The 17,253-nt window shown below is 42.5% G+C and overlaps 1 protein-coding gene across 2 annotated transcripts in view; it reads left to right on the top strand.

Annotated features, from left to right (window-relative positions):
• b3gntl1 (UDP-GlcNAc:betaGal beta-1,3-N-acetylglucosaminyltransferase-like 1) overlaps positions 1–17,253 on the top strand; it is a 369,979-nt gene that overhangs the window by 24,905 nt on the left and 327,821 nt on the right. For both annotated transcript variants that reach the window (XM_072558329.1, XM_072558328.1), the window contains exons 4-5: positions 917–981; positions 9,374–9,439. In XM_072558329.1, coding sequence (XP_072414430.1) covers positions 917–981; positions 9,374–9,439 — 131 coding nt within the window. The remainder of the gene's footprint in view (positions 1–916; positions 982–9,373; positions 9,440–17,253) is intronic.

Genomic DNA, 17,253 nt, shown 5'->3' with positions numbered 1-17,253 from the left:
CTATTCCTTAAAGATCTGGCTCAGATTCCTTTATCAACCACTGAGACTTCACTTTGTGTTCAGTGCTGAATTAGTAAAAGCTCTTTCAGACCAGGAAGATCCCAGGTTTATTGCTAAATCTATACCCAGTTTCCTGACTTGGTCTGTACTGTTGGTAAGTGTAGCAGATTTAATATCATGATTGGAGGCAGGGGCAAAACAAATTAACCAGGAGTGTTGCTGATCAATCCCATCGTGTATTCCTTTTTTGGAAAATGCGCACACATGGACAGCATTGGGTAGTGTTGGCAGTAATGTCTGCACGTGAACAAGCCTGCTATTACGCACTGTCTGGGATCACACTGGCCATCTGGTTGAACTATATTATTGTGTTGAGATGGACCAAAATCCAACTATATTCTGGGGAGGAAAAGAATGAAGGGGGCATCAAAAATATGAAAGGGGCATAATCGATCAAATCTATTTCTGTTCTCATTGTAGAACTGCATGTGCCTATTCCACCTATTGTCTGAGATCGTATCAAAAAACTCTTGGTGCTACATTACAAAATTCTGTGAAACCGTGGATATTTATAGCTGGCATTTGTACAGGATCAGAAATGCTACTGTTAATTTCTGTTTATGTTGCTAAAGCATGTGCAGTGCATGTGGGCACTTGGTGTAGGTCTTATGATGTTAACAGACATCATATTTCATATATTATATAGAGATAATACACAAAACAGATTGTGTTTTAAGGTGGTAATGCATTGTCAGCCTAAGGTAATATTGAACCACTGCAAATTAAAAGCTATCCTGAAATAATATTTGAAGTTATGATGGATTTTGTTTCACTCTGGTCCATGAGGATCACAAATTGTGTGTTGAAGTCTTTGAGATTTGTTCTTAAAAGGGAAAAATTTGTTTCTGTATTTCAGTGGGTTTTGCCAAGAATCAGGCCATTGTACAGAGTTTTGGGAGGTTCCTTTGTTTCCTCGATGCGGTAAGTATGCAATTAATTTTGCAGAAAATATGCTTTTATTATTAGTCGTACTGAAGTACTGGTTACACTGTCCAATTAATGCTATGGTAAAGTGGACAGGATATGTCATTGATGTTTATTTGATTAGACGTATTTGCATCTAAAGTTGTCTCCTGGGAATAATTGTGCAGTATTAACTGACAATCAGACTCAAAACTGGTTGTGATCTCTGTCAGTTCACAAGAATTGAATTCTGTGCTCTCCAGAGGGGATATTAGACTGGTGTTGACATACATTGCAACAACGATTGTATTTCAAAAGCAATTGCACATTCTCCCCGTGTCTGTGTGGGTTTCCTCTGGGTGCTCCGGTTTCCTCCCACAGTCCAAAGATGTGCAGGTCAGGTGAATTGGCCATGCTAAATTGCCCAGAGTGTGAGGTGCATTAGTCAGAGGGAAATGGGTCTGGGTGGGTTACTCTTCGGAGGGGCGGTGTGGATTTGTTGGGCCGAAGGGCCTGTTTCCTTGCTCTAATCTGATTCATTTGCTCAGAAGTAGATTGTGAGCCCATTACAGAAAAGAACATACAATTTTTTTTCTCAGGCTAAACCTTTAAAATACAAGACGGTGTTGGTGTAGCTGGAACCAGGGAATGTCACCTGCAAAGGAATTTTGTGAATGATTGACACAGTGCTACTTGCCATTTGATTTTGCTGTTTTCATTGGTCACCAGCTTGGTTCATGTAACTCTTTCGGCACCTTACCATAACGTCAATGTAATAGCAACTTTACATCTGCAGTTGTCTTCGAGTTGCTATAACTGGCAAAGATTTAGAGCTTGTGAGACAGATTACGTGGTGGAAATATTTCCAATGGAACCATCTAACCAGTTTTCAAATGAAGTGGGGCTTACTGGTAATGTGGGCCTACCCCAGGAACTGGTTACTAGCAGCACAAACAGGCCAGGGCCTCGTTTGGAAGGTGATAATGAGCACGGAATTCCTGCTGGGACAGTCATCTGGATGTGTTTAAAGAGCCCTGCTGATTCTCAATTCAGCAGAAAGGATTTTGTCCCCCTCTTCCCTGCACTACTCAGTGCAGTACTACATTAAAAGGTTTACAGAGCAAGCACTTTCTTTGTATTTACTTTTGTTGCTTCGGTCGTAGGGTCTAACCATTGTGAAATCGAATTTTTAAACAAGAGGTTTTCACACGCAGGCTTCTTTGTTGCAATGCTGGTGAATGTTGAACCTTCCAGGAAAAAGTAAACACTTCAAGTAGATGTTAATCAGTTTAGTTATTCCACCTTTTCCTTTTATTAATCTGGAAGTTGCTTATAAATTGATTGGATTTGTTTCTAACCAGAAGTAATATTTGTAAACTACACTTAGAAGCATCAAAACGTTATGGCAGAGATGGAAGCCACTCCAGGTGTTGTGATGATATTGTTGATAATGGCTAAGTGTCCAGGTTGCCCTTCAGAAAGGCCGAACAAAATGCAAGGAAGTGTATCTGTTTGCCGCAAAAATAATTGTTTCTACTGTTTGCTTTAGTGCCCGATTTGAGTTTGATGAGAGGTCATGAGGAGTTCGCTTACCTTCTTTGGAATTTAGGTCCATTCCAGGAGTAGGGAATTGGAGAAATTCTTTGAACAGTAAACGTTTGTAGGGCTATGGAGACAGTGAAAAGGAATCAGATGAATTGGATAGCTCTCTTTCAAAGAACTGGCACAGAAACAATAGGCCAAATGGCTTCCTTTGATCCCAGAATTTGACCTTAAATACCCAGTGCCAGGCCAGGATTAATTGGTTATCGATTCCCCATACTTTCCTCACCCTCATCATAGCAGCTCATGAATATTGACATGGGTAGAAACAGAATCCATTAGTGCTAGCTGCCAGTGACTAGGAGCAGTGAAAAAGAGTAGAAAAGTTGAGAAACAATAGAATCAAAGAGTGTGGTGCTGGAAAAGCACAGCTGGTCAGGCAGCATCTGAGAAGCAGGAGAATCAAAGTTTTCGAGCATCGGGAATGAGGGGGTGGCCTGATGAAGAGCTTATGCTCAAAGTGTAGATTCTCCTGCTCCTCAGATGCTACCTGACCAGCTGTGCTTTTCCAGCACCACACTCTTCAACTTTGATCTCAACATCTGCAGTCCTCACTTTCAACCAATTTTAAAATCCTACGCACTTTATTCCAGTGGTGCTTAAAATAACAGAAACAGGAACTTGGGGCTTGGCGAATAATTTCCTGTAGCTTTTCAAAATCTGACTTTTTACCCTAAGATTGCAACATTCATTGTATGGTTCATCAAGCTCGATCATGTGACTGGGAGCTACTGTCACCTTTTGCAGCAGTATTGAAAGCCTCTGCATTTGTGACAAAAGCTCCAATAATACAGAACTTGCTAGGTAACACATCCTAAACAATCACTTCACCCAATATCTGGCTCAGGAACTTTGAGCTTCCCAGGCTTAAGCCCAAAGCGGTTCAGTTAAGGAAGACTTGTTCAGGAAGAATGAAGTTAAAAAGTAAAAACATAATCATTGAAATTATTGAGACCACAGTTGTGGTCTACTCTAGGTTTGAAAGATTAAGTAGATCCATGTACTATCCTGTCAGAATGAAAAAAAAGATTCAAATAACTAAAGGAGAGGATTGAAGTTAATGACCGTCAGTTGTCAACACTAATTTGTCAAAACTATATTGTTTATTTTTTCTTTATTTCTGAGGAGCTGCTTCTAATATGGTGTTGTCTGGTAAATAAAGATATTGAAGGAGAAGTTCACTTGGCTCTTCAATTCAGAAAGATCTTACAGTCCCATTGTAAAGGAAGGAGAGCTCTTAAGCAAATACAGATCAGGTTTCACATATACTACTTATTGAATCTACATCTTAGGTGTGATCTGACACACCCCTGGGGCAGATGGGACTTAAACCCAGGTCTTCTGGCTCAGGGGTAAGGGCATTTCTCCAGTGCCACAAGAGCCCTCAGGCTCCACATTTATGCTGATGCCATCAAGTTCTACTTTACCATTACCTACCTGGACTTTTGCACTGTCTAATTTGTCATGTTGCCTTGACCAACATCAGTTCTTAGGTGCACAGAAATTTCCAAAGAAAATTGGAAAAGTCAAAGCCATGTCTTTATTTCCTGTCACACACTCCAGTTTCCAGATATTGACTCCATCTATTGCCCTGGACCCTTAGTAATGGTGTCACATGACTATTGTCAGTTGTTGTAAGTCCCTATCTGATTCAGAAATATCGTTTTGGGAAGGAAATCTGCCATTCCAGAACTGGACTGGCCAACACGTGACTCCATTCTCTCAGTATTGTTGTTTGCTCTTAACTGCCCTCTGACATGGCCTGGGGATGTTCAAAGGATGTTAGGAACGAAACAAGCAACATTGACCAGCGCCTGTGATGCCCACATTCCTTGAAAAAATAAGAAAAAAATTAAGCTATAAATGTTGACCAGGAGTGCATGTACTTCCACAATAGCTAATCTGATCTTCTGGAAAGAAGTCTCTAACCTGTTGGTTCCATTAGGAATTGGTCCCAGTATTGTGCTAAATCTAAATGATGTAGACAATGTCAGTGTTAGGAGAGCTGCAGATAAAGGGTGTGCCCCCGCTGCCCTCTTTCGCTGCAGCTCCCCCCACATCCACCCCAAGTCCTGAAGAAGTGTTACATCCGAAACGTCAACTTCTCCACCTCCTGAATCTGCTTGGCTTGCTGTGTTCTTCCAGCCTCCTGCCTGTCTACCTATTAAGACTGTTAGCAGGATCAGGAGCTGCAATGTGCAATTTGATCTGTATGGTTCTCATTAGATTGCAGAAATCCAACTATGTGGAAAGTATTAAGTGGCATTCTTATAACTTTGCAGCATGGTGTAGTGGTATGGAGTGTGATGTTTGTGGTTATATAATTAATCCAGAAATAGTACTCATGATATTACCACATGAGCACTAAATGCATTGATGTTTCTTTGACATTTTAATGTGGTCTTTAACCTCCCTATTCAAATGATTTCAAGCTTTGCTGAAACATATAAGCTAAAGAATATAGTATGCTACGTTAAACGTTTGCTAATGTTAGCAATCTCTGAGCTGTAGCTTTAATAGTTAAAAATAGTTGTGGGTTCTAATCAAAGCACCTGAAGAAATTAATGTATTTAAATATTGTCCCCAGCTGTAACTTATTAGATTGTTAAGCTTGTACAACTTGCTGTTTTGATCATGCCTCTAGTCATGAAATGTGACCAAAAATCCTGTAAGGAAGAACAGCTATAATTATAGAATCCAGCTCAACTCTGAATGCTCCTCTATGTTTTTGTCCCTATCACATCCCTTCCTTGGAAAATTATTTCCGTCATCTCTTACTCCTTGAATGAAGGGATTTTCCATGGTATCAGCTATGGCTCAGTTAGCAATGATCTGCATCTAAAGCAGAAGGCTGAGGGTTTAGGTCCTGTGCCAGAACAGTCAATCTTTATTAGTGCTCCAGTAAGGAGGCTGCGTGGCACTGACAGAGGCAGCATTCATTGGATGAGATGTCAATCTCTCTGCTTTTGAGTGGCTAACAAAGAAGTCCCACAACTGATCTCTCCTGAGTGACGTGGACAATATTGACACTTCAACCAGTCATTACCATTTCCCTACTTTGGGGACTTGGAACTGAATCATACAGGAAGTCAGTGGTGTCATGTTTGTTGAATTCCATGAAGGATTTCTCCTTGTGAGGCAAAGTGAGTTTTCTCAAAATGCCAAACTCACCTTATTAACCAAGCACCTTACCCTAATGGTGCCCCATTTGTTCTCCCCACCCACTATAGGTGGAAGTGCTCAGTGGTGCTGGGATCTGTCTCTGGTGCCACATTTAAAATGCAGTTGTGCTGGGTGTGTGGTCAGAGTCTGCTGGGGGTACACAGATAAATCTCCGTCCTACCACTCTTGCTGTTGGTGGTCAGTACCAACAGTGCGACAATGGGCCTTGACCCCATTCCAACTGCCTCTTCCTCAGAAGGAAGCAGGGCACTGCCAGTGGGCACTTAGCTAGAGGATAGAACACATGCAGGCTTCCCTGAAGTCTGCTCTTGAAATGATCCAGTGGTGGCCAGATCTTCAGCCTCCATCCTGCCTGCCATCCTCGGCCCCTTGGGATGTCAAGATGACCAGAATGCACCATGTTCTGGGCAGGAATCACTCGGTGTATCTGGGCTTTGGAGAGACAAACAATTCCAGTGTCACCTGACCAAATCTCATCCAGCCATTTGGCCCCACGATAGGGCAGGCTCCCTCCAGGCCAAGAGGTGGAACCTGGGACTGCACCGAGACTTAGTGGGTGAGAAAGTAAGAAGAAACCCTTCTGAGGGCACTTAGGTGGCATTGGCAACACATCATTGTAAATATGTTATCACATTGGTAAAGGTATGTTCGGTTTTCTTCATCAGCTGGATGAGTAAATGTCTGTCTAAACACAGCTACAGCATTGAAGGGACACAGCCCAGCCATCCTTCTCACTATGACCCAAATGAGCAGCTCCTGCACCATGTGCAGGCTTTGGGCAGTGTGGAAGCAGGCCGTTTGACCCATCGAGCCCACACTGACCCTCAGAGCCAGACCCAAGCCCCTACCCTATTCCTGCATTCTTCATGGCTAACTCATCTGGCATGCACACTGTGAGCAATTTAGCATACCCGCCACCTAACCTGCAAATCTTTAGACCGTGGGAAGAAACGGGAGAACCCAGAGGAAACCCATATGGGCAAGGGGAGAATTTGCAAACTGCACACAGTTGCCTGAGGCTGGAATCAAAACCGGATCCCTCGTGTTGTGAGGTAGTAGTGGTAACCACTTAACCACTGTGTCCACCAAGTTGGAAGGTGCTTCCTATTTTGGCAATTAGTGTCAATATTTTCAGGCCCTAAACCATTTTTTGTGCCCCATAGCTATTCATTAAACTGATTTCCAATGCTGTGGAATGCAGTCAAAGATTTGGACTTCACATACAATGCCTATGGTTCATATTCTGCATTGCTCGCAGGCTCTTTCAGCTTTATTGTACAAGGGTCTATGAAAGGTTGTTGTGTTTGAATAGCCTCCATCACTCAGAAATGAAGTTCTCTCCCTCACAGGACTCACTAACTATCATGTACCACACCATCAGTACAGCTTGAGAGAGCATGCCACAAAGCTAAATGAGCTTATCCATACCCACTGCTCACAGGTTCTGGACAAGGACAGAAACCTTGGATCTGATCAGACTTTTCTAGAACAGGCTGGTACATGATTTCAATTTATCTCTTGCTGATTGTAAGGCAGAGGTTGTAGCAAGCGTGAGGAACAAGTCAGTGTCCCATCCCGTTGCTAGCTCTGAACTGACAGCTCATGCCCAGTCACCAACAAAAAGGAAATTGTGAAGTATATGCATGGAAACATTGGCGGGGGAGGGGGGGGGGTTTGCCTGGTGTTGCGTCAGCTCAGCAGCTTCCTGTTCATGCAACATCTGATTTTGATGCCAGGATCACCATCATGGAAAGCACCAGAGAAACATCGTGGAGAGGACCATGCTAAAGAGAACCCCTGCCATTCTTTAACTCCCTCAGTGACTGGGAATGGGTTTGAAGACCATCCAGGACACACACATATGCTTACATTCATGGATTATCAAGAAATTGTGATGTATTTTTCAGTGTTGCTGAATTTCCCCATGACATTCCAAAGGTCCTCTTGCCTAAATGTATCAATACATTTGGTCAGGCCAATGTATGTGGTGTAGGAGGCCATGTTCTGTGCTTTACATTTCTCCCCGAGTTGTCTAACACTAAAGCCACTTTGATCTTTTTCTGAAACTACACTGACTCTCTGGCAGGCAGTTCTGGTTGAGGTGTTGCACAAAGTTGTTCAAGGAGATTCTGTTGAATTTGTTTTTGACAATGGAATGGAATGAGATACCTCTATAATTGTCACAAGATTCACTAGTCCCTTTCCCCTGGATGAAGGAAGGTATCATCTTTTGGGATGGTTCCTCAGCTCCCACATTGATGGTAAGAGTTCAGTGAGAGTCTTGATCAGACTTTGACCTCCAGCATTGTAGACTGTAGGTGTGATAAACATCCTTGCTGAAGCCTTGTTATTCCAAAAAGTATTGTTTTAATTGTTTCTCACGGAAGAAGTTAAGGAACCCTTCGTAGCTCCGCCATGAAGGAACACGCTTGTAGAACCATAATTTGATATGAGTTAGCACTTTTTTAAAAAACAGGAGGAGGTGGGAAAAATAAAAAAAGAGGAAGAGAGAGACTTAGGGTGTGGGCTGTATAAAGATGCAAAAATGCGACTATGGCATTGCTGTGTGGCAGATTATATTTTTCTTGTTGCTGAAATTAAAACCTCAGCTAAAAATGAGAAACCCATTTAATAGAAATATACAGTGTGCCCGGCATAAGCTCTCTGAATCATGGGAACATTGCAACAGGGTTTACAGACAAAGATTATTTACAGTTGATCCAGAGTTGTATCAGCAATTGCTGGCACCCTGAGCTGGAATCCTTCACAAGTAGGAGCCATTTAAAATTTATTACTTTTCTTTGAAATCTTTTGAAACAGTCAGCGTTTTTTTTAAGCCATTAGCTGAGTTTTGATGGCAGAACCAAATACATTCCATTCCATCTCGGCAGTAAAGGCCATTGGGGGAATGTGGGGACCAGTAAAGGTCATGGACCAGCTCCATCTCTGGTAATTGTGGGCCAAGTTTGGAAGTCAGGACACACACAGAATTATTTACTTGCTAAACTTTTAAATTTCTGATCATGGTTACATTACCATTTTGAGTAGATACAGATGCTTCATTGGAAACTATCACTGGGGCTTCTCCTTCCTGATATAGTGGTGGTTATTTGAATTAGATGAGATTAGATTACTTACAGTGTGGAAACAGGCCCTTCGGCCCAACAAGTCCACACTGACCCACCGAAGCGTAACCCACCCATACCCATTTCCCTACATTTACCCCTGCACCTAACACTAAGGGCAATTTAGCATGACCAATTCACCTGACCTGCACATGTTTGGACTGTGGGAGGAAACGGGAGCAAACCCACGCAGACACGGGGAGAACGTGCAAACTCCACACAGAGAGTCACCTGAGTCAGGAATTGAACCCGGGTCTCTGGCGCTGTGAGGCAGCGGTGCTAACAACTGTGTCACCGTGCCACCCACCAAGAGTAAGGAAGAAATGAGAGTTACTGCATTTATGTAACACCATTCATGGCCTTAGGTCACGGTAAAGTACTTGGTTGTCAATGGAGTGGATTGTAGTGAATGTTCTACCGGAGGGCAGTGAACTTGGTGATCATGTATGAATGCAGTGACATTAACTCACAGGGTAAAAAACTTGCATTTTATGCCACAGGACGATGTCATGATGCCACAAAGAGTGAGGCTGCAGTATGAGGCTGCCCTTAAACACAGCAACTGCGTAAGTACCAAAATGGTCAGGCCTTTTGAAAGTCAAGTAGCTTTCTTGATTATACGTTTAATAAATGTAAAGGGAAATTTACAGATCCGGCACTCAAAAGACACACAGGTATTGTACTTACAAAGTATTTCAGTTCATCCTCAAATCCCTTCTGAATCCCAGTTGGTGAAGCCACCCCCATCATTTGTTCAGTAGGTATTTGGAGTCGGTTAGCTCAGTTGACTGGATGGGTGTTTGTCTTGCAGAGTGATGCCAACAATATTAGTTCATTTCCTGTACCAGCTGAAGTTACTATGAAGGACTCTCCTTCTCAATCTCTGTCTCTGTCACCACCTCCCCACACCCCACCCCCAGCCCCACTTGAGGCATGGTCACCGTCACGTTAAACCACCACCAGCTGTCTCTCTCTAATGAGTCCTCTGATCTAGTCAGACATTGGCAAATATATTTCATCATCATGGAAACTGAAAGAACTGAAACTTGACTTTTTGTGTTGCCCTATGTGTGATTTCTTTGGGTGTGTTGCTTTTCCTTATTTTATCAGAAGTTCTGACTGCAACATTTAAACACGCTGTCCAAGTTATTGGTCAGTGCATTGAGTAAGGAGTTGGGAGGTCATGTTGCGGCTATACAGGACATTGGAATTGAATGCTGCATTCAATTCTGGTCTCCCTGCTATTGGAAGATGTAGTGGAACTTGAAAGGGTTTGGAAAAGACTTACAAGGATGTTGCCAGGGTTTGGGGGGGGGGTGGGGGGGTAGTTGTGGATGTGGGGCTTAAGGGAGAGACTGAATTGGTTGGGGCTATTTTCCCTGGAGCATCAGAGGCTGAGGGGTGACCTTTATAGAGGTTTATAAATCATGAGGGTCATGGATATGGTGAATATCCATGGTCTTTTCCCAAGGGCAGGGGAGTCCAAAACTAGAAGGCATCAGTTTAAGGTGAGAGGAGAAAGGTTCCATAGATTAGATTCCCTACAATATGGAAACAGGCTGTTTGGCCCAACAAATCCACACCAACCCTCCAAAGAGTAACTCACCCAGACCAATTCCCCTATCCTATATTTACCACTGACTAATGCACCTAACACTATGGGCAATTTAGCATGACTGGTTCACCTGACCTGGATTGTGGGAGGAAATCGGAGTGCCCAGAGGAAACCCATGCAGACGCAAGGAGAATGTGCAAACTCCACATAAACAGTTGACCAAGGCAGGAATCGAACCCAGGTCCTTGATGTCATGAGGCAGCAGTGCTAACCACTGAGACATCATGCTGCTCAAAGGGTAACATTTTCACACAGAGGGCGGTTCATGTAAGGAATGAGCTGCCAGAGGAAGCAGTAGAGGCTGGTATAATTGCAGCATTTAAAAGACATTTGATGGGTACATGAACAGGAAGGGTTTAGAGAGAGATGGGCCAAATGCTGGCAAATGGTAGATTAATTTAGGATATCTGGTTGGCATTGATGAGTTGGATGAAAGGGTCTTTTCCATGCTGTCCAATTCTATGACTCTGTAAGTCAGGATCCGTGTTTGTTCAATGTTAATATTTGTGGATATTTCCAGTATACCCTTCAGTTTTATTTCTTCACTGCTGAAATGTTTCAATTCTATTTCTTCCACACCATTCTAATTCATTCTTACAGATTTTGTGTTCAGTCTATGCAGCACCTTTCTCTATTGTTTCATTTTGCTGCCCCATATTTCACTAAAAATAAATCCATTGAGACTAAGATCATGTCAGCATAACAGTTCCCCACCCATTACAGTGTCTAACCCAAAATGTAACATGATCATAAAAATGTTGCAGAGCTCCTGAACTTTACCGTACTGACTCTTCTCTTGTTCCACCCCCCCCCACTTCACAACCAGCACAACATATTCTACCAAGCCTTCAGAGAGTGAAAGGAATTTATACTGCTTTAGATGCAAACAGGTCTTTTAGCGTGTGCAATAGGTATGAGTCCTCAGGTATTGAAAATGGGACTCAGTTGGACTCTGATTCAATACAAACGGATCTATTTTACAGAGAAAATTGTTCTAGAATGACTTGGATTTTTAAAAAAATGAGACAGTAGAAAATGCCAAAGTTACTTTGTTCACAATAGTTTATCTACTACTCCTTAAAAGTGTGAATGAGTCATCTCTTGCAATCACTGAAGCTACGAGTTATGCACTCTTCATCTTTTAAATAGGTTAGGCGTATCCCAGTTTCTTGTAAATTTCTCAGTATCTCTGGTCTTTATCAGTGCGCTGAGGAAGTGCAGAAGTGGTGCTCTCTCATCTTTGTGTTTAATGAGTCTATGTTTCCTGCAGTTACGGTTTCTATGGTGCTTTGCATGACAAAGGCCAGGTGTTACCTCAATGCAGTGAGTTGACATTTTCTTTTTCACTGCAGCACGAGAACACCCATTTCCTATAATGGGAAGAATGTTGACCACAGAAAAAAATCTGTGGATGGCTGGCAGTGTATTACCCTTTGATTTAAACATTTCTGACAAGGTTAAATGTTATTACACAAGCAAAGTTTGAGTCGGTAATAAGAATCACCAAAGCCTCCAGCTTGAGTTGCTGAAGCATCAAGCATGTCTAGCAATCCTTTTCTGCCTAAAGAAAAATTAAAAACCGTTAGAAAGCAATCATTAACCTTCAGCCCCTTCCCTGTTATAACAATAACAACTTGTACTTGCATAGTGCTTTCAGTGCTGAAATCTGCCTTGAAGCACCCAGTTCACAGGCTGGGTCAGGCTGCAGCTCAGGGCAGCTCATTTGCTCTCTCAGTACTCGCTCACTTTCTGCCAACCTGAATGTTCCTGCGTTGTCTTGCCTTGTCATGACTTTTTACCCTCTCTACCAGAGCTACCTGGATCACAATTCTTCTGTCTCACCTTGTCAGTCATCTTCAGTCAAGTCAAGCGAGAGATACCCTTCAGTCATGATACCCTGGTGTAATAAGTCAAGAGCAGTTTCTAATATCAGCCCAGAGGCTAGGTCAGCGTCAAATCCCTCTCATTGGGGTAAGGAGCAGAATGCCAGGCAACCCAGAATGCCTCTTCACACTTTCTGCCCTGAGGCGGGCTGTTTTCTGAAGAGGTAAGGAGGGAGTGAGTGAAATGAAAGTGGGTGTCACAGCTGTTAGTGCTGGTGCAGGTGGGTAAGGTGTTGAGGTGTCACAAGTAAGTGAGTAGGCAGCACAAAGGTCACGCAGGGTTAGCAGGGAGAGAGCTTGGGGTGGGTGAGAGCAAGAGAGGAGATATTGCTTGTTATAGTAAGAAGGATAGACCCTGAGGCTGAGGTTGGAGCTGCTTGCAGGAGCAAAGATAGTGAGTGTGAATTAACAGAAAGAGCTAAAAGCACTCAGACACATTTTTTTAGTTCTGACAATACTTAAAAATTTCTCTACTGCAGATACATCATAATTTTGGAATTCTGCGGTGTCTCTGGTTTATTTACATTAATTTTATTGAATTCCTTCACCTTCCATTATTTCAATTTCCATTTCTCTCAATCAGGGACTTCAGTAATGTCTCTGAATCAATGATTTCCATCGAAGCTTCCATCGGAGGTGGGGGAAGATCGATACATGTTAGGAATTATACTGCAATGCAAATATCAGTTTAGAAATGAGGGTAAAGTTCATTTTCTCTTTCTGATTATCAATTCAGTGAACACATTTGTCACCGCACATAAGCTGTCCAAGATTACTTCTCCCCCCACCACAGATTCAAGTCTGTCTGCTCTTTATGGAGAGGTGTCTGAATCTTTCCCCTGAGAGTTCATTGCTAATTTCCACATTGAGTCAATTGAATAGAAAAATATGACTTCCTTCTGAAGCACAATTTCAGAGATAATCTGTACTCTTTTAACACCATGGGAAATCCCAGAGCAGTTCAGAGTTCCTATTTTCTCAAAATATAGTGACAGATGCAGGTAGTTCTGCCATTACTGGGCTGAAGGGCCCGTTTCCACCCTGTAGGGATTCTATGATTCGACTCATGCTTCCTGTGGTGTTTGAGCATGATCATCTATCCGTAATCAATTGGGCTTTAACAAGCATGTTTATCAAAAACATAACAGTGCAACACCAAAACAATGGTGGGTGATACTTTTCTATTGCAGAGTGACCACTCTCACCAACATTCTGAATGGGTAACATTGGCACCTAGTTGTTCTTAATTATTCCAGATAATTTTGGGCAGATAAAAATGTTTTGTTGGACGATGTATGGATTAGGATTGCAGTCAATGGTGATTGAAAATGTATTCATTTGATTTTTGACACTTTTATACTTTTCTTTTCCCTTGTTTTTCTAAATAAGATTCTTTTTTAAACTGATCACTTTTTTTTGGTCTGTTCATTGATCTTCATTCTCCTGTCTTTTCTATCCTCTGGATATATTTTCATTGCCTCTTCCATTCAGTACTGATTCAGCACAGCTTACCTCCATTACTTGTGGCCACGTGTGAGGCCAGTTTAGATCATGGTTACATTTCTGACCTTTTTAACACCCTGGTACAGGTGAGGTTGGAGGGTGCATCCAGTTTCTGTTATTTTGTCTGTGAATCAGAATGCAGCATCAATCTGAAACATGAACTCTGTCCACAGGCAAGCTGAGATTTTCCAGCACTTTCTCTTTATGTTCACATTCTTCTTTGTTCATTTGCCTGATTAAGCAGGTATTATTTGTTATAGTTTGGCCGTTTAGTTTCATTTTGAGTGTCGCTATTTCAACTTTAATTTGGTTTAATATTGTTCAATACAAAGTGCTTGATGTGGACCTTAGACAACCTGATATTTAGCATGCAAGTAAAAATGCATTGTTGAATTGGGTCATGTCTTATCTTTAGACTTTATGGACCAATACAGCCCCAATTTGATTTGAAAGGTTTCACAATCTTGAATGACAGCTCTATGTATTACTTGGTATTATAGTCCAGAAAGATGGCCAAACAGTTTTGTAGTCAGTGCAGATTACAGCTGTTCAGGAAGACAAGCCATCATGGCTGTCTCAGAAGGAAGGATAAATGTGTTCCTTGCCACTTCACCATGATTTGAGAATAACTTTCCTTTTAAAGAGATGTTTGTTTGTTCATATTAATCCAGCCTTGTACTACTCCAGACAGCTTGAATTCCATTGCCAAACTTCAATGTCACAACATTAGAGGAATTATTTTATGTTGCAATTTCTTCTGATCCGAAATGCACTGCCTGAAAATGTAGTGCAAGCGCATTTGACAGGAACATTCACAATTACATTTTTGATTGGGAAATATTTGAAGGGCTATGGGAATGTAACAGAGGAGTGGGACTAATTGGATAGCTCTTTTAGAGAGTGTTCACAGCGCAATGGGCCAAATGGCTGTCGTATCATTCCATTATTCTATAATTCAGATTGTAACACCACAAGTATTACTTCCCCTTTATCGCACTCCCAGATGCTGCTTTCACATTTAAATCATTTTAAGCTTTGTTGTCTGTGGTTTTGGTTTTGTTTGTGCCCCTGGTGGGACTAACCCACCAGAGGTAGCTGAATGCTGCTCTACAATGAGGAGGGAGTCTTTAACACCAGCCTCTGACCCCAGGAAGACCCGCAGCAAACACTGGCGGGGAAATCTCCTGCTGATTGCAGCCTCCGTGCTCAGCAGATGAACAAGTACTCCTCCGTCTGGAATTCCAGCTTGGAGGAAGCACCGGGAACAGGGGCACAGGATGTTCTCTAGGTGAGGACCTTGTCAGTAGTGGCTCAGCAGCACCACTCCTGAGTGCAGCTTAAAGAATGTATCTGTCAAGTTTGGCCCCTTACAGTGAAAACAGAACAAACAAGATGGAAAAGCTTCCATCTCATCTTCCCCAATCAATGAGGTGTCTGTCTATGATGATATAGGTAGGTGTCACAGCCGCACGCTTCTTGTTGAGGATACCATCCATTGTGTTGACAAGCGCCATCTGAAATAGAATAGATTCAGAGTAGACTTAGAAGCTTAAAATTTGGACGTCCACTAATCATCAAAATCAACAGAATTGTCATAATCTGCAGAGTTAATCCCTGGGATATCCATTATGAGTGTAATCTTGGTTCAATCATTAGTGAAGGACAGTATGTCAGGAGTAGAACCAGGCAGACCTTAAAATGATGCTACAGCACAGGACTAGTTAGATGCAAAATGGCCAAGATAGACAAGCAGGAGGCTGGAAGAACGTAGCAAGCCAGGCAGCATAAGAAGGTGGAGAAGTTGACATTTCGGGTATAACCCTTCTTCAGCCCAAGCAGAAACAAAGTACTCCTGCACCCAACAGACGGAGGGAAGATACTCCACTAAGACCTTCAAACGATAGGAAAAACAAGCACATCTGTGCAAAGGCAAGGATGAAACATTTGGATCCATCTTCAGGAAGGAGTGGCTGAGTGGATGCTGTCAGCCTCCTGCTGACCCCAGAGTCTACATTGCCAATTCGATTCCCAGCATGCCATCAAAGTACTGGATACAGTAACAGCCTTAACAACAACGTTAAATACTGAGAGCAACAAAACCAGAAATTTCTGTTCACAACTCAGCAGGTCTCACAGCGTCTATGGAGAGAAAGCAGAGTTAACAGGAATCCTGTCTGAGAGAGGGGTTGAGTTTCTTGAAGATGGGCATCCCCGAAGAGATGTGGCAATGAGTTAAATACTGAACAAAAACAAAAGCAAAGAACTGAGGATGCTGGAAGTCAGAAACGAAAACAGAAATTGCTGGAAAGACACATCAGGTCTGGCAGCACCTGTGGAGAGAAACCAGAGTTAACGTTTCAGGTTGCGTGACCCTTCCTCAGCATTGGTTTCTGATTTCCAGCATCAACAGTTATTTCTTTTGTTTTTGTTCATTAATAGTGAAAGTTTGTGCTCCAGAATTAGTCTCACCTCAAGTTAAGTTGTTCCAATGAAACTATAACACTGGCATCAACCTGGAAATGTGGAAAATTGCCTCGTATGACACGCTCAAAAAAAGGACACATCCAAACTGGCCAATTCCTGCCCATTGCCTTACTCTCAGCAAAGGGATGGAGGAGGTTGTGAAGGAACACTACTCAAAAATAGTTTATGCACCAGGGTTCAGTTGTGTCCAACTCAGGGCACTTGATTCCAGACTTAATCACAACCTCAGTCCATCTGTCAGTGAAATAACTAAATTCCAGAGATCAGCTGTGAGTGACTGTCCTTGAGATCAGGACAGCATTTTCTGACTATGGCATTAAAAGTGCCCTAATTCAAGGAGATGGGAAGGAAAACTCCCCACTGGTTAGAGTCATACCCCGTGCAAAGGAAGATGTTGTTGTGATTGGAGGTTGATCGTTGCTGCAGGAGCTCCTTACAGGAGTGCCCAGGACCAAACCATCTTTCTTTAGAGTCATACAGTCATAGAGATGGACAGCACAGAATCAGACCCTTTGGTCCAACTTGTCCATGCTGACCAGATATCCGAAACTAATCTCGTCCCATTTGCCAGCACTTGGCCCATATCCCTCTAACCCTTCCTATTCATATACCCATCCAGATACCTTTTAAATGTTGTAACTGAACCAGCATCCACCACTTCCTCTGGCAGCTCATTCCATACATGCACCACCCTCTGCATGAAAATGTTGCCCCTTAGGTCCCTTTTAAATTTTTCCCCTCTCACCCTACACCTATGCGCTCTAGTTCTGGACTCCCCCCACCCCAGGAAAAAGACCTTGTCTATTTACCCTATCCATGCCCCTCATGATTTTATAAACTTCTATAAGGTCACTCCATAGCTTCTGATGCTCCAGGGAAAACTGAAACTCAGTGG

Source organism: Chiloscyllium punctatum, chromosome 39 (genome assembly GCF_047496795.1).
Source record: "Chiloscyllium punctatum isolate Juve2018m chromosome 39, sChiPun1.3, whole genome shotgun sequence".
Lineage (NCBI taxonomy): Eukaryota > Metazoa > Chordata > Chondrichthyes > Orectolobiformes > Hemiscylliidae > Chiloscyllium > Chiloscyllium punctatum.
Note: the sequence above shows the minus strand (reverse complement) of the source record. Positions and strands in the feature narration are given on the sequence as shown.